Source organism: Biomphalaria glabrata, chromosome 4 (assembly GCF_947242115.1).
Source record: "Biomphalaria glabrata chromosome 4, xgBioGlab47.1, whole genome shotgun sequence".
Taxonomy (NCBI): domain Eukaryota; kingdom Metazoa; phylum Mollusca; class Gastropoda; family Planorbidae; genus Biomphalaria; species Biomphalaria glabrata.
The window spans coordinates 19,930,176-19,953,098 of NC_074714.1; the positions used below are offsets into that span (position 1 = coordinate 19,930,176).

A 22,923-nucleotide genomic window follows, 5' to 3' on the forward strand; every position below is an offset into this window, starting at 1 on the left:
ACGAGTTTCTACACAGAAGGGTAACTAAAGTAGGTAAGAAAATCCCTAGTATACAATTTAAGCACAACTCACCTGTCTTATGTAACGTATATTGAGAATGCTAAGAACAGTGGCTACCTGTCTTGCAGTTGGTTCTCTAGTGACCAACATGGCAGGTAAGTCTTCTAGAATGCTTTGTTCCATAAGGTAATCATTCAGTGTAATTAGATCACCAGTATAGCTGTAAGGCTTAATCTGAGATTAAAAAAATATATTATAAATATATAGGCTGTTAACCATTGAAACAAACTACTACTATACAATATAATTATTTTTTTTACTAGACATGCATAGTAGTAAACATTTAAAAAGCATGAGACTCTGAACTCTAACTTGTAAATGCACAAGCACAAACTAGTGAAATATTGAGAAAGACATAAAGATAAAGGCTAGGACAATATTGTAAAAATTCTCCTCCTTCCTTGATGCCGTAGGGCAGGTTACCTGCATTGGCTAGGGAAGTGATGTGCATGAATTGTAACAGATGAATTAGCACAGAACATGATTTGTCATTTATAAGATGATACAATAAATAAATAAATAAAAACTAATGTTAAAAACATGAACCAACCTGTAAAATGAATGAGTCAAATGTGGAATTAAAAATGACAAAAACATTGAAAACTTGAAAACACCTCAAACAAGATCTGAAATAAAACATTTTTGTTAAGAATTAGTTTATCTGAAAGACTTGACAATAAGTTAAAAATGTATAATAAAAAAATACTTTAGAAATTAAATTCTAAATTTTGAGTATATCTTAATAACCCAGTGAGTTTTTTCTTACTTAATAGGTTAGTAATCATAATTTTTAAAAAAATGTTTAAAATATTTTTATTTAGAAATGTAAAAAAAAAAGAAATGTTAAAGAAAGAAAAGTATTGGAGGTTTCTGTGCTTTCCTTAGGCCCTCTAGAGATCACAATGCAAATGGTAAATACAAAACAGAAAGCATTATGCCTCTCTAAGGGTTAGCTAAATTGTACAATTCAGTTACAAGCCCCTGTTGTAGGTCTATGGGAATTCGGGGGGAAGAATTTTAGCTCATTTAAATTGTTTTAAGTGACAAAGTACATTGTTTCTACTTTAACGAAAAATCACAATTCATTTTTCTAAGTTGTTTCCCTTTTGTTATTTCCCAAATAGTTATTATTGGTCACAGTGATTATGATACACTGTTATGTATTGCAATGTTTTCAATTACCTTTCATGGCTTTTGTAATTTTCTATTTCTGATAATGAATTAAATGCATCCAAAATTGCAGAATCTAAGTTTCCCATGGCATAATTTGAAACTTTTTCATTGGTCAGTTCAGTAAAAAGTTGTCTCAAGTCCAAAATTGATAACGTTTTTTGATGCTGAAAATGAAATTTTCAATGGCATCACGTTTGATATCAATCTTTTAAAAATAGATTGTATATAAAAATAATATTTCATAAAAATTGAAACTATGAAAGTTTTTTAAAGTGCTGATGAAGAAATCAAGCCAAAAAGTTAATTTACCTTTCTATCAAAAATATTTTCTATATTTTCCCACAATATTCCATTGGGATGCATGTATATTCTTAGCGGAGACAAAGAGGTGACTAGCACTTCAACTTGCCAAATGAAAGAGAAGCCATTTATTTTCAATCTGTCATATGGTAGTTTGATCCAGACTGCCTCATCAGATCTTAAGTTATAATGAAAGCAAAAGGAAACATGGAACCATGAAATTTTAATTAAATTAAAAATAAGTTAATCTTTACAAGTTTGAAGTATATGAAGTCCTTGTCTCTTGTATTTTTGTAAGACAGGTACCTCTTTCAGATCTTGCAGTCTTTGTGACAGAAGATGTAAAGGTCATCTGTTTCTTTGGCCAACAACGATGTCATGTGGCCAGCACAATGACCAACTGGCTTTACTTTCCCCTATATATATAACTTGAATCACAAATCTAATGTTTGAACACAACCAACCATACAAAACATGCATGGTTTTCCTGTCTGATTCAGATATCCCATCCCATGCTCTTACAGCACTAGGGAAGAAGGATTATTTGTACAAATTTGTCCTAGCTTATGGAACAGGAAATGTGCCTTTATCTTTGTGTCTGAGTATTTTATTTTGTTTTGTTTTTGAGGATAATGGTATACAGAGTTTTATGTCTAGTTGCTACTAAACTTTTTAGTCTTCTATCCTCAATGATCTCTAAATTTAATGAGTTAACTAAAGTAATATACCTACACATTGTGTCAATGTAGTAGTACCTACACATTATACCTACACATTATATCCATTTTATACCCGCACATTATGTCAGCTGTTATGTTATGATATTTTCCCCTAATGTCAATGTTATGCTAATTACACATTACATCAATATTTTATGATATGATATCTACACATTATGTCAATGTTATGATATCTACACATTATGTCAATGTTATGATATCTACAAATTATGTCATTGTGATGATATCTACACATTATGTCAATGTTATGATATCTATACATTATGTCAATGTTATGATATCTACACATTATGCCAATGTTATATCTACACATTGTGTCATTGTGATGATATCTACACATTATATCAATGTTATGATACCTACACATTATGCACTTGTGAGTCTCTTGAAGGACATGAGATAAATTGACCATGTATATGCTGCCTGCCTACAAGCCACCAGTCAGAGGTATTGTTGCATGGCGTGAGACCCATTTCTTCTTCTAAGAAACATTCTAACTTACCCTTCAGCCACTGCCCTGGAATACCATAAACAATATTCAGGAAATAAATAAAACATATTGAACTAGACTTGAAGACTGCAGTAGGATAAATGTATGAGACTTGACATTGAGAAAATGTTCACAAATAATCAATTTTGTAATCTGTGTGCAACAAACAGTTCAAAGCAATGTATTCTTGATCTGTTATTAAATTCCCAAGGGACTGGAAATGGTCAATAATCGAGGTCTCTTGTTGATCTCATCTAGTTAGGATTAGAATTGGGGTTAATTAACTATAAGTAAGCTTCAGAAACATTGAAATCTACAAATCTACAAAGCCAAAATTAACATACGAATCAATTTTAGCGCTATTAGTTTTGTGTGTTCTGTCTGTTTATCCGTCCCATTTAGATCTCGTAAACTAGAAAAGATAGTTAAAATCCAACATCTCGATATTTTAGAACATTCAAAGTTCTGATGCAACGGTTACTTTTTTTTTTTCTGAAAGTAAAAAATTTAATTTTTAAAATCAGTTATGCAAGCAGTTTTTCCATAAAAATACACCACTTTTACAACTATTCACTATTAATAGTAACAAAAACGGGAGGCTATTTAGTAAGGGAGATGACCATGTAGGCCTACCATATTTTTAACACATTTATGCTAATGGTTTTAGATTTCTTTGTAAAAAAAATATTTTTTTTTACAATTGTACTGCTAAGTTAAGTAAGTAGTCATACTAACTACAATGTTTTAAAAAAAATATTTTACTTTTTTTTTTTAAAGAAAAAAAAATCTATCTAGTATGCATATAAGTGGAACATAATTTTAAACATTAATTATTAAGTAGTTTTTTTCATATTAACCCATTGCCAGCGCTGCCACCCATGGCCCTCTATAGAATACTTAACTAAAGGAGCTAAAGAATGAGCCTGATGTGAAAAACAATACATTCACTGGCGATTGCTATAGTCAAAGCCTATATCTAGACCTAAGGTATATTGAATTAAGTCAGAAAAGTTTATCCTTTATAAAAATGTCCACTATTAATAAAATTACGATGGAGAAAAGGTCCAACTTTTTTTGTTCCTGGCTTTTCTCTTGTGCACATAGATCGGTATACCCATAGATCTAGCTTTATTAATCTAGCACTTTAAAAAAAAAAGATTACGGAAACATTTTATATTCTCTAGAAATCTTTCGTCAATTACCTGTATTTCCTTCAAGATTCTTGCATGCGCAGAGTTGAAATGGAGACCTCAGCAGGCGGAGCAACTCTGGCATAACATTCACCTGCAGAAGTAAACATTTTGAAAAAGAGCCTATACCCGCCCATTAAGCAACGTAAACATGCACAGTAATATACCGCCACGAGATATAAAGATGCAAAACTGATTTCAATTTACAACAATTAAAGCCTGTTATAATAAAACATAGTCTGAACAGTTCAGAACACATTGTTAGCAGTGGCGTAGCAAAGTATCCGTAGGCCTAGGTTCAAGAAAATCTTGGTGGGCCCTCTTCCGACAAATAGAAGATAAGTGTATGTAACAGAACGATTGAGTAATCTAAATGTATGGGTACATTCACCATAAAACATTCCAATACTTTCTGCTTATGTAGATCTTGCTGCTCGCTTTCCAACATTTGCAATGCAACACTGACTGCGCTAACAATTTTGTGCCCGACAATAAGCTGAACAATGTTAGCGAATAATTCTAATTATCCTCTAAGTGCTGAAGCTTTCAGGCGTTCTTTTTCCTATGCGGAACACAAAGTAATTTGTGTTAACAGCTTTAGGACATCAAACTATCTGAATCTTGTTGTTGTTAGAGCAGTATTTCTTGATGACCAACTTGTGGGCAAAAGTATTTGAGTAGTATAAACTATGCTCTTAGTATTGAATTTAAGACTCGCCCATCTTGAGATGCTGTGAGCAAAACAAACACATAGCAAGTCCTAGAAATCTGCAACGTCTTGAACACAGCTGAAGATAACATTTAGGACCAAGTTGAAGTCGTGGTTAGCATAGTGAAAATGCGCAAGCGGCTTCTTTTGATGGAGCAATACCCGAAGACCTTTGTAGGCCCTTCTACCCACTTATATTGGAAGCACCATCATAGCTTTAGCCTCGCAGTTTATTTAAGGATAAATGGGGACAATTCATTACTTGGAACATTTGTTCAGCCAAGCATGCAGACGTCTGCTCAGACAATGATTCCACGATTAATTTGGACATTTCTCTACCTTCTAAATCTAAACCTGGTCCCAAATTTGGTTTCGCAATTGATTGTAACAGAGCAAACTTATTCACCTTTAACGATACATATGAAACATACAATGGTGTTTGGTTTCCTTGCTAAATATTTAATGTTATTTTTTTCCTTTGATTTCATCTCTTTTTTTTATGTTCTAATGATTACATCAATTTGTGTACACAATACAAAGAAAGAAAAACAATGTGATAAAGATTTCCGAGGATGCCGTCGTCCTAAATGGAGTGTTTTACACTATTTCAAAGTATCTACTTCATTGGCTTGGATACAAAAGTTTTAGAATCACAACTATTTTGACAGTTATTTCAGACTTACTTTAAATAACACATTATGATGTAGCAACCACATAAAAGTGTAGATTAACACATTTTAAATACAGAAAAAAAGGAAACAGATTGAGCTTTGAGAAAATTGAATAATTAGCAGCCGTGTCGAAATTTTTATTCGTGAACATAAGGATTTAAGTAAGTTATCACGTGGGCTCCAACTAGTCAAGAGCCATGGGCCCAAGTGCAATGAACCCCTTTGCGCCTTTTGCTACTCGACAGGCTATGGGCACCTAATGGACGTTTGCCAGGGTTCATTGAACCCCTTCGCACCATGGATGCTACGCCACTGATTGTTAGCCAGATTTAATGTTTTCAAGTACAGTACATACTTTTTGTTTTTAGCAAAATAAACTTGCCTACACAAGGGAATAAAAACAAATCTATACTGTTTTTGAGGAAAAGATTTTTTTTCTCCTTTTTTTATTGACATGTCTTGTATTTCTGCGTGTTTACCTTTTGATATATTTCAAGCGCAGGCTCGAAGCAGTCAGATGTGTTTTCGGGTGTGTTCATACACATAACAATTGACCAGATCTCCGGTTTCATTTCCTTACCTGTTGATAGCCAAAATAAGAACTACACTTGATTAACAGGCCTACAAATATATCTCGGCGAGACCAGGCATCATTTTAACAGTACTCGACGTCACGTTCTGTTGAAATTAAAAACCAGCGGAATGTCAGTTTGAATGTAGATCTAACACCTAGCACCTAATGAAATTTAACAGTAAGAGAATTTACCGTAAGACTAATTGCAGTGCGGAGTCTAGATTTCTGAAAGTTGTTTGATGTTGTGGGAAATGATAAAGTGTGCGGAAACTGAACAGACAAAAGCTGAAACGATTAACAACAAAGTGCTCAAAACCTTTCCAAATAAAAGCAGATGTGGACCTGGTCGTCTGGTGAGTCTGCACTATGGGCGAGGCTCAAACTTTAACGACGTTATCCCTCCCTTGTCGTCTGTTTTTGACAATGACGTAATAATCATTTTTGAAGAAAGGTCTGAAAACGTACAAGTCAACCCCCCCCCCCATTTTACCCATTGTTTTTGTTTAGCTTTTAGCTTTCTCAATGCACTATGTTCCTATCATTTGTTTGTCTGGACCAGATGTGAAAGGGGGAGGGAAGAAGGGGGTATCTTGGTGAATGTTGACATGGTCGTTTTTTAAATGCATCAGAAAAAATGTTCACTCAGGCACATCAAGGGCACTAATTCAACTTATACCACCACATCTGTCAAGTACGATTTTTTCCCTTGTTCAAGATACCAAGAAAAAAAATACCAATAGCTAATTAACTAATTGGGGGAAAGTATTATCTAGCCGATATTTATCGTAAAGTCCTTGCTTCGGAAGAAACTGCGACAACTCGTTGAAGTTTCTTTCGCTCTCGACAACATCAAATCTAATTCACTACTTTGATCCTGATCAAGCAGAATCAGCTCTTTTTATATTATATAACTTACTATGAATTTTAAAAATAAATATTGTCTTTATATAAGTATGGTAAGTTGTTTTGTTGTTTTTTTTTTTTTGCTTTTTTTTTTATTTCATTTACCATTATTTGAAGTAGAACCAACAAAGCAAGATAAAGAAAGTGTATCCCAGAAGTACCGGACAATACGCATTAGTCACAGAACTGAACGAGATGGAAAGGAAGGCTTTGACACTGGACTATGGAGCAAGTAAACTAAGGTATAGTTTGCAAAAGTAAGCTCGAGGAGGCTGAGGGGTAAAGCGCTTGGCTAACGAAATGGGGGTCACGAGCTCGAGCCTGGTGAAGGCTTTGATTTTTTTATTTCGGGATCCAAGTGATCTGAATCCACCTAGCTCAAATGGGTACCTGACATTAGTTGGGGATAAGTAAATGCGGTTGGTCATTGTGCTGGCCACATGACACCCTCATTAATTGAGCCACAGAAACAGATGACCTTTACATCTGCCCTATACGGGAACCAAGCTAGAGATTGTACAAATCTAATAATTTCGAATGACTCAATAATTAATGAGATTTTTCTAACAAAATTGATAAAATGCGTAGTCTGGTAGCTTTAGTTTATGTGGGACATTTCAGCTCGATGGGAGAATGAAAAGTTGTCAAAATAATTGATTCAATTTTAAGACTGACAAAAGTGTGAGCAAATTGCAGGAAGTTAGTTATGTTTCTAGTAACAAATGTCTCTAGTAACAAAAGATTATGTTTAAAAAAGTGTTTAAATCAACTTCAATTTTGTAAATTGTTATATTTGGTTCTTCTGGGTGACGAGTTTGTCGACTACTGGAATAGAGTAGCGAGTTTTGAAAAATAATTTATATTACGAAACAATTTTTTTTAGTGTTTCTCAAATTTGTACTTGAGACTCTCCATACAAAACAATATCGCCCCCCCCTCCTTCTCCCCCCTCCTACCAACACTCTAGATTGTCTTGGGGAGTACTAATGGCACACACCCGTCACCAAGCATGTATCTATCTTGTGAGTACTGAATGCACACACCCATCACCAAGCATGTATCTATCTTGTGAGCTGAATGTATTCATGAGTTGCATGTATTCATGAGTTGCGTGTACTCATGAGCTGCATGTATTCATGAGTTGCTTGTATTCATGAGCTGCATGTATTTATGAGCTGCATGTATTCATGAGCTGCATGTATTTATGAGCTGCATGTATTCATGAGTTGCATGTATTCATGAGTTGCATGTATTCATGAGCTGCATGTATCATGAGTTGCATGTATTTATGAGTTGCATGTATTCCTGAGCTGCATGTATTCATTATTTGGACGTCGTCTGTACACATTTCAGCACAGAAAAGGTCACACAGGGGTCGATACTGATGTGTGAGAAACTTCGAAGCACACATAGATAATGTATATCTTGTAATCTTGTAATAGGCTTTATTCTCGTAAAATCATGTTTTTGCTAATCAAGGCGCCTTGTAGTGGATATGTTTTTGTCACACAAAAGACTTCAACAGAACTATGGCAGGAATAGCAGGAGAAATGTGTCAGTCATGGACAAGATAAGAAGGTTGGCAGAGAAATGTGTGAGTCATGGACAAGATAAGAAGGTTGGCAGAGAAATGTGTCAATCATGGACAAGATAAGAAGGTTGGCAGAGAAATGTGTCAGTCATGGACAAGATAAGAAGGTTGGCAGAGAAATGTGTCAATCATGGACAAGATAAGAAGGTTGGCAGAGAAATGTGTCAATCATGGACAAGATAAGAAGGTTGGAAGAGAAATGTGTCAGTCATGGACAAGATAAGAAGGTTGGCAGAGAAATGTGTATCAGTTTGTGAAGCGACATTGTATTTAGTGCTTCATATTCTAGATGTCAATTTTAGACAATGGTAAAGAAGCTAGAAACAAATCTTATGTTCAGGGAGAATAGAGTTATCTTTAATCGAACATGTTTTTTTTATTGCCTTTAGATTAAACAAGAAGTGTGGCCACATTTACTGCCTTTGACAAAAATATCAAGAGGAAGATATTTGGGAGTCATCTACTCGAACTTTTCAGGACTGGATCGCTGGGCTTACTTAGTGGATCGTAGGGCCTACTTAGAGGCTCGTAGGGCCTACTTAGAGGATCGTAGGGCCTACTTAGAGGATCGTAGGGCCTACTTAGAGGATCGTAGCGCCGACTTAGTGGATTGTAGCGCCGGCTTAGTGGATTGTAGCGCCGACTTAGTGGACTGTAGCGCCGGCTTAGTGGATTGTAGCGCCGACTTAGTGGATTGTAGCGCCGGCTTAGTGGATTGTAGCGCCGGCTTAGTGGATTGTAGCGCCGGCTTAGTGGATTGTAGCGCCGACTTAGTGGATTGTAGCGCCGGCTTAGTGGACTGTAGCGCCGGCTTAGTGGACTGTAGCGCCGACTTAGTGGATTGTAGCGCCGGCTTAGTGGATTGTAGCGCCGACTTAGTGGATTGTAGCGCCGGCTTAGTGGACTGTAGCGCCGGCTTAGTGGACTGTTGCGCCGACTTAGTGGATTGTAGCGCCGGCTTAGTGGATTGTAGCGCCGGCTTAGTGGATTGTAGCGCCGGCTTAGTGCATTGTAGCGCCGGCTTAGTGGACTGTAGCGCCGACTTAGTGGATTGTAGCGCCGGCTTAGTGGACTGTAGCGCCGACTTAGTGGATTGTAGCGCCGGCTTAGTGGATTGTAGCGCCGGCTTAGTGGATTGTAGCGCCGGCTTAGTGGATTGTAGCGCCGGCTTAGTGGATTGTAGCGCCGGCTTAGTGGATTGTAGCGCCGGCTTAGTGGATTGTAGCGCCGACTTAGTGGATTGTAGCGCCGGCTTAGTGGACTGTAGCGCCGGCTTAGTGGATTGTAGCGCCGGCTTAGTGGATTGTAGCGCCGGCTTAGTGGATCGTAAATCGTACTTAGTGGATCTTAGCGCCGACTTAGTTACTTTAACAATTCTAAGAAATTTCCTCAATTTAAAAATTCGATTTTTTTTCGCCTCATTCATGTTACCCACATAGTGACATTTTATTCTTTGTTCGATAAATTAGGAACGGTCTAGGGAAATGTAATACAAGACCTGACTGAGGCGCAGTAGGTGTACACACCGACCCATACAACGGAATCTCGGTTTCAAAGAGTTAATGCGTACAGGAGGAGAGTTTGATGCCCCTTATCACCTGATGACCCATGCGGCTCGCACCAGCTGCACATTGCTGAGCATGGCCTCTGGCAGCCAGCAAATATCAACAGGCATATCAAGTGATTGTAGCGTTAGCATCGTGCTAAGATCTTGACTTAATTAGCTTACCTTGACTGATGCCTTCATCCATAACCACATGCGCCCCGTACCTTTGGAAGGCGGCCTCCGTGAGATAGAGATGATGCTTCAGTGAAGACAGTGGGCATCTGACCAAAACTTCGCTGGTCGGTGGGGTGATGCTAGATTCAATCTGTGCAGAGAAAAGGATTTTGCTAATAGGCCTGCTATCTGCTACGTCTGTTAAATCAAGCTGCGAATTTCTTTCCCTTGTTCGATATACAAAACACAATAATTAATGACCAATAGTTAAGTAACTTAATAAGTTCATTTTTTAATTGATTCTTGCGTTGGCATGTGAAAGAAATAATTATGCAAAATTTTAGCTTGATCCGAGATTGGGTGTGGGAGAAATAACGCGTAGACCTAACTTTTTACCAGATAGAGTGAGTTGATATAAGCTTTGTAAAATAAAAGTGGAGAGAAAAAGTAAGAAAGAAAGGGATAAAGAAAGAAAGGAAAGGAGAAGAAATGAAAGAAAAAAGACAGGAAGAGAGCGTCTACTGGACATTAGGACATGAAGCTAACATGAGCTAACTAATGGCAAAGGACGAGAATCAAGTTAAGGTAAATAACGCATAAAATTAGAGTTAATAGCCCTTGCTTTAATGCTATAGAAACAAAATACACCTAAGGCCTGAAGTTTTATTTATTTTTGTTTTAAACAGAAAATCACACACCATTAGAGAAAATAGTTTTCTTTAAAAATGAGAAGGTTGTATAAACATTGCCAGACGTCAGAAATCCCTCATATTGGCCTATATTTATACACGAGAGAGAGAGAAAGAGAAAGAGAGAGAGAGAGAGGGGGATAGACTGAGATGCTGGGGACAATACTTTCTTATTATTTTAATTGCTACGAAACTAATTACGAGATAAATCGCAAACAAAATTGTAATTATAAAAAAAAAATTTGTAATATTGTGCTAATATGGACAAAGTTCAGGCCTAAAAAAAAAAAAGCGCACACACACATACAAGCATTCATTTTGTCTCCTTAAATAAGGTCCTTTTTATCAGCTCACTCTGTCTGTCTGTCTGGGTGGAATCTTGAACACGTTATTTCTCAATCTTCCCATTTTCGTATCAAGTTGAAATTTTACATAATTATTCATTGTCGATAACAACATATGAATGTATATAAAAAAAATTAACCAAATACCTATTGGTCGTAATTAATTATTTTATTTTATTTTTAAATATAGAAAATGTGCTAAAAGGAGATAAGCATATTTCATATGTACTTGAATAGCTCAGTGGCTAAGACATCGGACTTACACTATCTAGATACAAGACTTCAAGTTCAAACTCAGACTCGAGCAACTTTAAAAAAAAATATCTTTTAAAAAGGCAGCACGGAAACCTACCAGATACTTACCCCTCCCAACTGGCCCACACGAGTGATTGGACTAGAGCGCACTAAAACCAGATACTTACCCCTCCCAACTGGCCCACACGAGTGATTGGACTAGAGCGCACTAAAACCAGATACTTACCCCTCCCAACTGGCCCACACGAGTGATTGAACTAGAGCGCACTAAAACCAGATACTTACCCCTCCCAACTGGCCCACACGAGTGATTGAACTAGAGCGCACTAAAACCAGATACTTACCCCTCCCAACTGGCCCACACGAGTGATTGAACTAGAGCGCACTAAAACCAGATACTTACCCCTCCCAACTGGCCCACACGAGTGATTGAACTAGAGCGCACTAAAACCAGATACTTACCCCTCCCAACTGGCCCACAAGAGTGATTGGACTAGAGCGCACTAAAACCAGATACTTACCCCTCCCAACTGGCCCACAAGAGTGATTGGACTAGAGCGCACCTGAGTATGCTATAAGCATGAAAGTTGCGGGGCCCGCCTAAAGGGAATAGACAAACTAGGCAGCCACCTAGGGCCTTTGATTGGTGGGGGCCTCGCACAGAGAGAAAAAAAAATGTGAAACGTTAATCAAATCTCTAATGACAGTTTATCTGATCATGAATAGTCCTTGAAGTACATTCGTGCTATTGGCGCCTTGGGTTGAGCTAGAAAATCGCGAGGTGGAAGACAATGGACAAGGAAACAGACAAAACGTGCACAAAAAGAGACTCAGCGATGTAATACAAAGAAACATGGAAACTCTGCAGTTTGTTGCAAAACGAAATTGAGCACTTCTAGGCACTGTGTATCTTTTTTGTTTCCTCTAAACAATGGAAAGTTGTGGAGATTGTTGAAATCGTTAGGAAAGTATGAATCATGCCTAGAAGATTATAATAAGTGAAGAAATGTATGATCATTTCTCGGGCAAAACAATTCATAATGAAATGGTGCGCTCATGAATCATTATGATCTTGCTTTGAATTCTGCTTTCCAAAAGTCCCACAATGGCCCTTCGTATAGCATTGACAATTCCGTTCACTGTTAGATTGAGTGAAAGAAATTTTTGCAAATGGAATTTAACATTAAAACAAGATTACAAAGAGAGTTTGTGTTACACAAACTCAGAGGCGGCCCCCGTCGAAGTCGGATCCCTGTCGGATCTGCATATTCGCAAATAATATTCAAGAGGTGATTTAATTTTGATGGTCAAAAGTAATAATGTTTCAAAGATTCATTTGCTGAAAACTTAAATTTAAATTAAATAAAAATTTTTAGATTAGTTTTAGTATATTAAAACATTGCAATATTGATCAAAACGTTTGGAAATGAAAATCTACACTTTTTTTTTTACACTTTAAGTTTAGAAATTGAAATTCTACATCTTAATCTAGTCTATTTTAGTCTAAACTAGATCTAGAAATTCTAGATCTAGACTCTAAAATAATTTTAATTAGAATATAAATCCAGATCTAGATATACTGTAATAAAAATCTAGATCTAGTTTAAAAAATCTAGATTAGATCTAAATCAAGATATTCCTTTTTTAAACGCGAGTTACATAACGAGGCTTAATAAACATTACTATACCGAGTTCTTTTTTCATTTCATTTGAAGAATTAATTCCATATGACGTCAAAGGAAAAAAAAACACAACGTCACACGGCCTAGTTAGACTAAAAATCGCATTCATCATTACGAGCCATTTATCGAGTGTTCATAGACTTTGGTGCACCGAGTGCGTTCTTTAAGCATTTCTTTTAAAGAATTCATTCCATATGACGTCAAAGGAAAAAAAACACTACGTCACACGGCCTAGCTAGACTAAAAATCACCTTCATCATTACGAGCCATTTATCGAGTGTTCATAGACATTGGTGCACCGAGTGCGTTCTTTTAACATTACTTTTAAAGAATTCATTCCATATGACGTCAAAGGAAAAAAACACCACTACGTCACACGGCCTAGCTAGACTAAAAATCACCTTCATCATTACGAGCCATTTATCGAGTGTTCATAGACATTGGTGCACCGAGTGCGTTCTTTTAACATTACATTTAAAGAGTTCATTCATATGACGTCAAAGAAAAAAAAATTCCATTACCTCACAATAGGCTAGTACCGGTACCCTAAAAATGTCTTTATTTACACGAGATATTTGACGAGGGTTCATATACATTGGTGCACTGAGTTCTAATAGAATTTATTTAAAGAGGATCAAAGCCGCATTGTTTTTGCGTTTTGTCTGTCAGTCGGTCTGTCCGTCATCTTGATATAAAAAAAACAACTAAAAGTTATTAAAATTGATTAACCTTTATTTTACGTTTCAAAACATCGCAATAATTTTTAGGTATGAATACAATTGAAAAGTTTATATAATAGATTGTTCCGGATGTTTGTATAAATAGTAAAAGAAAAAGAGAATTTCAGATAAATGTAATACCGTTAATTAAATTTTTTGGATGGTCTCGTATAAAAATTAGATGTACTACAGCCATGTGGAGAGATTTTCATACCTTACTTTGGTGTTTGGATTCTGTTTTCCTTAAAAATCGGAACATAATATTAACGATAATTAGATTTTTTAATGTTTTAGGTAGAAAGTTAAATGTACTGTAAGAGAGTAGTGAGTTAAAATATTTTTCATAAAAATAAAAAAAAACACATTATTTCGTAAATGAGAAGATTATTTGTTTATTAATTAGAAGAGAGGAGTTCAAACAATTATTTGGCGTTAGTAGATTTTTAAATAAATTTGGAAATTTCTGGCGACGATTTATAAGAAACAAAATCCGGAACTTTCTTTATCGATTACAAAACTTCTATGTTATGTTTTAGCAAAAAAATTAAATGTCTAAAAAGTAATTTTCAGTAATCAATTCTAGTAAATTACTTTTTTTTTAAGCCCTGAACAACCTATTGTCGATATTTTTAAAATTTGTTTAAAGATGAAAATACGGAACAATTTGATATTGATGACCAAATTATAGTGACTCATTGTCAAATAATATAAGTATAATATTAGTAAATTATGCGATTTCAAACAATCATTAGGCATAATTCATGTTTTATAAAACAATATCCGGAACATTTTTACACTTAATGAAATATAAGTCAGTATAGAGATTTTGATTTAGCATTAATATACTATTTACATAAAAAACGGAACAACATATTATTGATAATGTGTTTTTGCAACGTTTAAGCATGGAAATTGAATGTAATATAAATTAGAAGAGCAAACAAACATTTGTTGGGGTTGATTAGTTTTGCACAAAAAAATCCGGAACAATCAATTTTTAGATACTTAAAACTATTGAGATGTTACGGGAGGAACATTAAAGTGTAAATCAGATTTTCAATAGCTTTTAGAGTTCTAGTTTTTTTAATCTTTTAATCTACTGCACGAAAATCGCTGCATAAAAAGTCCATTAAAAAAATGTGCGTGATATTTACATACAAAATGCATTATTAGCCTTTATAACAAACAGAAATGTTTTCTTTTAATTTTAGCAGCTAGTTGACCAGAAAAAACATCGTTAACTATTATTTATATTTGTTGTAAACATTTCCTGTACATTTTAAAAATATATTTGACTTAGTGATACTGAAAATACACAAAAATTGTCCATCTTTGTTAGCATATTGTAACATTGCCTCCCTTACATTTACGTAATTGTTTTAGAATTGGTGTATTTTTATGAAAAAATCGCTTGCATAATTAATTTTATAAATTAAACGGTTTGCTTTTAGAAAACCAAAAGTAGCCGTTGCACCTAAACTTTTCAAGCCGCATTTAATAATAAATAATATTTTTCATATCTCTTCTAGTTTTCGAGATCTGAGTGTGACAGACGGACAGACGGACATTTTGCACAAACCTAATAGCGGCTTTTTCCCCTTACGGGGGCCGCTAAAAAAGGAAAAATGAATAGTAGATCTCTCTATTAAACAAATAGATTTAAATGTATTTATTCCAAAAAGCACTTAAATAGAAATTAAAACAAAGGAAGGATAATTAAAAACAGTACACAAGGTAAATAGTATTTGCTTTGCATAAAAAAAAAATTCCCTTGGCTCTAAAAGTTTACCTTTTTTCATTTAATTTGCTGTCTTTTGACCCCCACAACAAATCAACCCATTATGGATATTTTATCCTTTTCCCACACTGGCGGCTGAAGATAAACAAAATCAAGGTGCCAGTTTGGCTGTCTAGCTTCTGGCTATTAAAAAAAAATCCGAATGCAATGTGCATCTGGCCTGTTAGTGAGCTCATGTCGAGGTCACCGGCTGTCGCCGTGAGGAAGCGATTGGTTTCATTGGGATAAGACGCTAAGCGGTAATGAAAGGCGAATGAAGACAGCAATGAGTCATATCACTACTGTGTTGGTGGTCTTTACTTTAGTGTGTGTGTGTGTGGGGGGAGGGAGAATGGAAGAGCCAAAGGTGCATTGACTTAACCACATAATCGATAGGATTTTTATAATTAATTTGAATAGATTTTTTAATCTTTAATAATGATGTAGTGTCATAGACACACTTTTATAGCATAAATTATATATTATTAACAGAGGCGGCCTTAGGGGGCGGCAGGTGGGGCAACCGTCCCAGGCCCCGCGCTGGAGGGGGCCCCCAAAAGCATAAATTATTACCTAGTTTGTTTACTTTTTCATGCAAAATTTCTATGAATCAGTAGTTACGTTGATTAAAGGTAACTTAATATCGAAGGAATGGGGGCAAAATCATGCAAGCAAAATCCTACCTGCTGAACAAGTACATAGTTAAACGGTCAATAGTACAGTACCAAAGGTCAAATGTACAGTACCAAAGGTCAATAGTACAGTAGAAACGGTCAATAGTACAGTAGCAACGGTCAACTGTACAGTACGAACGGTTAAAAGTACAGTACCAAAGGTCAACAGTACAGTACCATCGTAAGGTACTATGTTTTGTATCAATAAGACCGAGTCGGAGGAATCTGTTGGTGTGATGTGGTACTGTCTCAATAATTTAAAGCTTGTAGCTCACGGGCCTGCGTAGTTATACTTACCCGGGGTCCCAAGAACGACACTCCTCCTAGGCCCGCGTACTGCTAATGCCGATTCTGATTATTAATTATTAAAAGCCGCGTGAATATACAAACTACAAAGGCTTATGTATGACGCCATCAGATCACTTTAACCCAGAGGAGGTAAACATGGTGGCTGCCGTCAACATGGCGAACACGTGTTCTCTTGAGTGCACATTTCGACAAATAATCTAAACATGTTCACAATATAAAATTGTACAAACAATGTTGTGATGGAATCAAGTTGGGAAAAATGTGAAAGAAATGAAATTCGAATTTCAGCGTAGACAGTGATTCAACTAACAATATATGAGTTCTAGATTAAAATTATTATTTAAGATTATAAAAAAAACTTTAGAAGCTTTAGATGAGGGTGGCATTACCAGACGCATGGCAATAAAATAGTGCAGACTATTCTGTTCAGTTTTGAAAAAAATTGGTTATCTTCCTATTATATGTATGTGCGTGCGTGTGTGTGTGTTTCCAAGGTGATGAAGAAAGGAAGCATTAATATTGGATCTTGGAGAATGATGAAATCATGATAGTGTCTGTTGTAAGTTACATTAAGAATGGCAGACGACCCAGAGATTGGAAAGAGTAAAGACGTGATGTCTTTTTAGTAATGAGATTTTGTTTAGAATATCATTTCATATTGCTTTAACTAGATGTATATCATTTCAAGTTGAGTCTGTGTATATTGATCATGAAATTTACATTAGGTTGGTTAAAAAAAAAGGGTCTTCAAGTTTATGCTAAGTTACTTTAAGTTCTACAATTACAAATGTAGTAAGCCTACATCGTGTTAGTTGTTCTAGCTGTTTGGACCTACAAACCAACGACCGCCTACATCGGTTTAGGTGTACTAGCTGTTTGGACCTACAAACCAACGACCGCCTACATCGGTTTAGGTGTACTAGCTGTTTGGACCTACAAACCAACGACCGCCTACATCGGTTTAGGTGTACTAGTTGTTTGGACCTACAAACCAACGACCGCCTACATCGGTTTAGGTGTACTAGCTGTTTGGACCTACAAACCAACGACCGCCTACATCGGTTTAGTTGTACTATCCTGATGCAGTTCCAGCTGCGATGGGCAGGACACGTCTGCAGAATGGAAGACCAAAGAAAGTGCTTCAGGGACACCCTCAAAGCTTCTCTGAAGGCGTTCAGCATAGACCCAGCCACCTGGGAGACAGAGGCACATGACAGAGCATCATGGCGTCGCGCTGTGAAAACTGGCGCACAGGTTGCTGAGGAAAAGAGAACAACGCTGGCAGAAGAAAAACGCCAGAGAAGAAAAGCAAGGCCTATGACACTAGCTCCAGCTGGAGTAACCTGCCCAGTGTGCAGCTGAACATTCCGGGCTCACATAGGTCTCACCAACCACATGAGGAGGCATAGAACCCAAGTGCAAAGCCCTCAGCCCCCTGGATGACAAAGTGGTCATCATCGAACCACGATGGACGAACTATCTAGTTGTACTAGATGTTTGGAGCTAGAAACCAACGACCTACATACCCTTCCCCTCCCCCCTTAATTGTTGCAACTTGGATCCAGTCTACCTAAAATTGTTTTTACTTTTGAATACACGTGCGAATTATGGGATGTGTAATGGCGCCCTAGTCAAAAGCACTAGCGGATCCAGGGAGTGGGGGGAAGGCCATTTTTTACTGACATCTACACCTCATTAGTCATCATATTAAAAAAGGGACCTTTCGAATAATGTTTTACTTGAAAAATATCCAATAAGAATTTACAGGCCCACACTACAATGCAAATAAAACCGATTTGTTCCTTGAAAAGATAAAATACCCCCAAATATTTAGATTAAGACTTTGAGGATTGCCGCTGAAAAAAAATTATTCGAAAAATGATATTTTTTTAAAAAGTTCATTTGTAAGTGGTACATTTTGTTCAATCGGCATGTTTGTAACTTTGTTTTGTTACAGAACTATAATTCAAAGCTCTAAACAAAAAATTTCGGAAGTGAGAGGAGAAATTAAAGGAACCAATTAAATTTTTACTTTAATTTTTTTGCATTTTTAGGATTCAAGTTTATAGTGTCAGTTATAGTCCTAATTCTTTTTATACAATAGAAAAATATCAGTATGAGTAAAGGTTGGAAAAGGTGACTAGAAAAATAATATTTGAGGTCAGAACTCATCTCAACAGCTACTCTTATAATGAAAAATGTATCAATTCTACATTTTCCAAAACAAAGTCTTTCTTAAAATAACTAAGATAAATTCGTGTGCAATTACATAAAATCTGTCGCCATATTTGACTATTCAGTTTTAAAACGTCTTGTTTTCGTCTGGAAAGGGGAGAGGGCGGTAGAGTAAAAATGTTAATCCTCGCTCCTTTTTATAATTTCTGCTAATGATTGCACTTTGCATTAACGAGTTCTTCAATATAAGAATTTAATTTATAGTATATGTAAATTATATCAGTGACTTAAAAAAAAATTTTGTAATTTCTTAACTAAAATACAAAAAAAAAAAGGTATTGGTTTGTCCGAGGGATGGAAGGCATGTACCGCCCCTTCCTCCTGGTACAAACCTGTTTCATTTTATATTTACTAATGATAAAATTTGAGATCAGAGTGTGTGTGCAACATAATATACAAATGGGTTAAAACATCAATAAGTAGCTTATATTATATAAATATTCAACTAATTTTGTTCACAAACTATGATTTCTCCATAAAAATAGGACCCCTCACCCACTCAGAGGGCTAGAGTGGTGAGGGCAGTAGACGCAATCGCCCCCCCCCCACCTCACCGATTCGGCCAAGATACCAGAAGTGTAGCGACATAATATCAAATTATATAGTAATAATGATTTCTAAATAAAAGTAGGACCCCCCCCCACACACACACTCTCATAGGGAGTAGGTGGAAAGGGCAGTAGAAGTATTCGCCCCACCCCACCCAATCGGCTAACAGTGGAACGACATAATATAAAGATCAATTATAATATCAAAGTTTTAATTGTATAGATATTTAATTGATTCTGTTAACAAGCTGTGATTTCTACAAATAAATTGGACCACCACCCTCACTCGAAAGTTTATGGTGGGGGGGGGCGAGATTTTGCCATCGCCACCTTCCCATCCCACCAAATTTGCCAACATACTAGAGGGGGGAGGGTGAAATAATCTAGAAATTGGTAGAAATATAAATAATTAGTATATATTATTAACATAAATAAATTCGTATACAGATTGATTTCTTTACTAAAATTCGTCCGGAAGGGGGGGTGTCGGCCAAGGGGGGGGGGGCGAGCGCCCCTAACGTTTCCCCCCCCCCTGGATCCGCCAGTGGTCAAAAGAACGTTATCCTCTCCTATCCCCAAAGTGAAATAGAGGACATTAATCTAAATCTTTTCCTACATTTTTCTTAATTTTTTCTTTATTCTGACATTTGAACACACATTATGAAATGTAGAACTTTGATCAATTTACATCAAAATACTTTTTATTAGAAGTGAACTAAAGTTTGATATAATTCCCCATAGGATTCCCAAAACAAATATAAACACGGAAGTTGTATGTCAAAGGGGCCTAGCCAATAGAATTAAAGTGTGAAAAGCTCAAGAAAAAAATAACGTATTGAGTACAATTTTGATTTCATGCCATATTTTAGAACCGCTGGAGAAACAACCAATGTTGTCGAAAAACAAAAAAGATGTAATCATTTTCAAACATCTATGGAGCCTACAACAATTGTGGCCACCCAGTGTGTTGTGGATTTCCGATTTTGATCCCGAGCCTACTGGTCAAGACACCATGGATGCCAAGTCTGGAAGACTGCTTGAACAAAAAATTTCTTATCTTTTCATAGGGGCGTGGTGGCCAAGTGGTAAATTGCTTAGCTTCCAAACCGAAAAGCTCGTATTCGAATCATCCTGATAATGACAGGTATCTTGCACCACGGGATGTTTAGAACACTTCTAAATCCCCCCCCCCATCCAACTGTAACGGCTAGTCGTTGTACTGGTAAAATAACTTTATTCATTAACTGTAGGCCACAGAAACAGATGAGCTCTACATCTTTCCCCATAGATCGCAAGGTCTGAAAATGGTACGTTGATTTAATTTATATAATTTTATTCGTAGACCATTAGGTAATCCATTATCGCATGTGGTATACTTTGAGAACCACTGGAGATGCGATGCTGGGAAGTACGTGTCGACGTTGAATTCATGCCTGCTTGTAAGTGTATGTAAAGTTTTATCTTTTGGCCGAATTTAACGTATTTAGTTCCAGTTTTAGACGAGACACAAGCACGCGCATTATCTGAAGCAGAGCAAGAATAAAATAAGGCGTTAAAAAAAAATGGACGTGTAACAAGGGAACTGACTCTGTATTCGAGATTCAGTTGCCGTTCTTTAAACAATAAAAAAATGTGCAGGAGACTAGGTTGAACTACAATTATTCAGATTTATTGACTTGTACTTTTCCAGAGAGCATTATTATAAACGATGTTTTTGAAACAATATTTTGTTCAGTGCATGTTTGTCAACTGTTTTATTGCAACCCAGTCTTTAGTTTCCTGCCTTGAACATGTTCTCTATATAAAAGTCTCTCTTTCGTCTCTCTCTTTAGTCTCTTTCTCTCTAGCTCTCTTTCTCTTCGGTCTCTTTCTTCCGTTTCTCTCAATGAAATAGAGCTGGTATTATCAATTAGATATTGTGATTGAGTCAACAGATCATTCAGGAAACAAGCCAAAAAAATATTTTTAAAAGGGGAAAGGTTAATTATTGTGATTTGTCAGAGGGGAGTCATAACGTCCGCTTATCAACAACTCTACATATAAGCACGGATATTGTTTGCTTATAACGAGTGTTTTGTCTAGCTGACCCCCAGTTGTTTGTGTATTCTTGTTGAAATCTTCAAGATAACTTGCCTCATAACCACAGCAAGTCTTAATCAGACACACCCCAACTTTCCTCATTTCGCCAAGTGGCGGCCTTAGCGATATGGGATAGGGCGCGCTAAACCATAAACCAAAATATGCTAAAAGCTTTCATGTTCATTGTTATAGATGCCGGCTTCTTAAATACTGCGTAAAAGCTGTTGCTTTATGTAAAAACTATCCACACCCTCTATGACGGATTGGAACTTTACATTAGAATGTGTCTTAAGAGGCTCCACTGGATGAGATTAAGGCGACAAAGAATCTCACTAGTGCGGGGCCTTGCGCAATCGTTCTATTCTCCCCCTCTCTATATTCTCGTCAGATGACGATGTTTTAAAAAACAATCTGTTTAAATTTCTTATACTACTCGACCCGCGGCGTAGCATACACCGCTATTTTGCATTAGGTAACTGCAACCTATGCGACCGAAGTGGGCACCGCACTTTCATAGGACCCGCGCTAATTCTAGGTGTAAATTATTACTACAGATTTCCCTCGGCCTCCTGATTTACAAGGAGCTCCTGGAAATCTGAAATTGCAAAATATGCGAAAAGTCCTGGAAATCTCCGGAAATTATTAAAGTCTTTTGAAAACTCATAAAAATAACCTGAAATATATAGACAAAAAAATTGTCATTTTGGGGTGTCATTCAATATGGAAAACGCCAATCCAAAGCGCGATATAAAAAAAACGGCATTATGCAATACCCGTAATTGTGGAATCTGGAGAAAGAAGCTTCTCGCGCCTTAAACTAATGAAGAATTACTTGATGTCAACAATTCTCGAAGATAGATTGAAACATTTGGTAATTCTTGCTATTGAGAGTGATCTATGTAGGAAACTGAATTTTTATGACATACTGTATGAATTCGCTACACGCACGACTCGTAAAGTAATTATGTAGGTAGTAAAGAATGAATAAAAGCAAAGACTAATTTATTTTCTAATACAAACTCTTATTTTTCACTTATTATCCGTATCCTTACCCAAACTTGGCCGCGTGAAATTCGTTTCGGATAGGACTGGTCCTACTATTTAGTGAAGGGTGAATACAGAGTAGATTACTTGTTCTCTTCCCCCCCCCCCCTTTTTTATTTCGCCACTAAATTTACGTGGGGTAACTCTAGTCCGACTTGCAGAAATAAAAAGTGATCTTTCCATTACTACCTCTTGTCCACACTGTTGAGCCATGAAGAGAATTATAGATTGATAGATTGTTAACACACAAAGACTTTTCAGCCTATAGAATGGAGATTTGATTAAATATTCGTTTTTAAATATTTTTGTATAATTTTTCCTTCCATTTTAATACATGCAGATGTCTAGCTATTCTAGGCCCGTAGATGTTGACTACACATCGGGAATATCCTTATTGTCGTGACGGACGTTACCAACCGTCGAAAAAACATATGCGGAAATAGCTTA

The 22,923-nt window shown here is 36.4% G+C and overlaps 1 protein-coding gene across 4 annotated transcripts in view; it reads right to left on the bottom strand.

The window, feature by feature from the left end:
- LOC106053706 (cadherin-like and PC-esterase domain-containing protein 1) overlaps window positions 1-22,923 on the bottom strand; it is a 63,665-nt gene that overhangs the window by 9,458 nt on the left and 31,284 nt on the right. For 2 of the 4 annotated variants that reach the window (XM_056027095.1, XM_056027096.1), the window contains exons 4-11: window positions 10,131-10,272; window positions 5,813-5,913; window positions 3,966-4,047; window positions 2,637-2,790; window positions 1,543-1,711; window positions 1,243-1,397; window positions 611-686; window positions 73-234 (exon numbers count right to left, since the gene is read on the bottom strand). In XM_056027095.1, coding sequence (XP_055883070.1) covers window positions 73-234; window positions 611-686; window positions 1,243-1,397; window positions 1,543-1,711; window positions 2,637-2,790; window positions 3,966-4,047; window positions 5,813-5,913; window positions 10,131-10,272 — 1,041 coding nt within the window. Of the gene's footprint in view, window positions 1-72; window positions 235-610; window positions 687-1,242; window positions 1,398-1,542; window positions 1,712-2,636; window positions 2,791-3,965; window positions 4,048-5,812; window positions 6,831-10,130; window positions 10,273-22,923 lie in introns of those variants that run through there. The other 2 variants (XM_056027097.1, XM_056027098.1) reach the window with 2 other exon arrangements.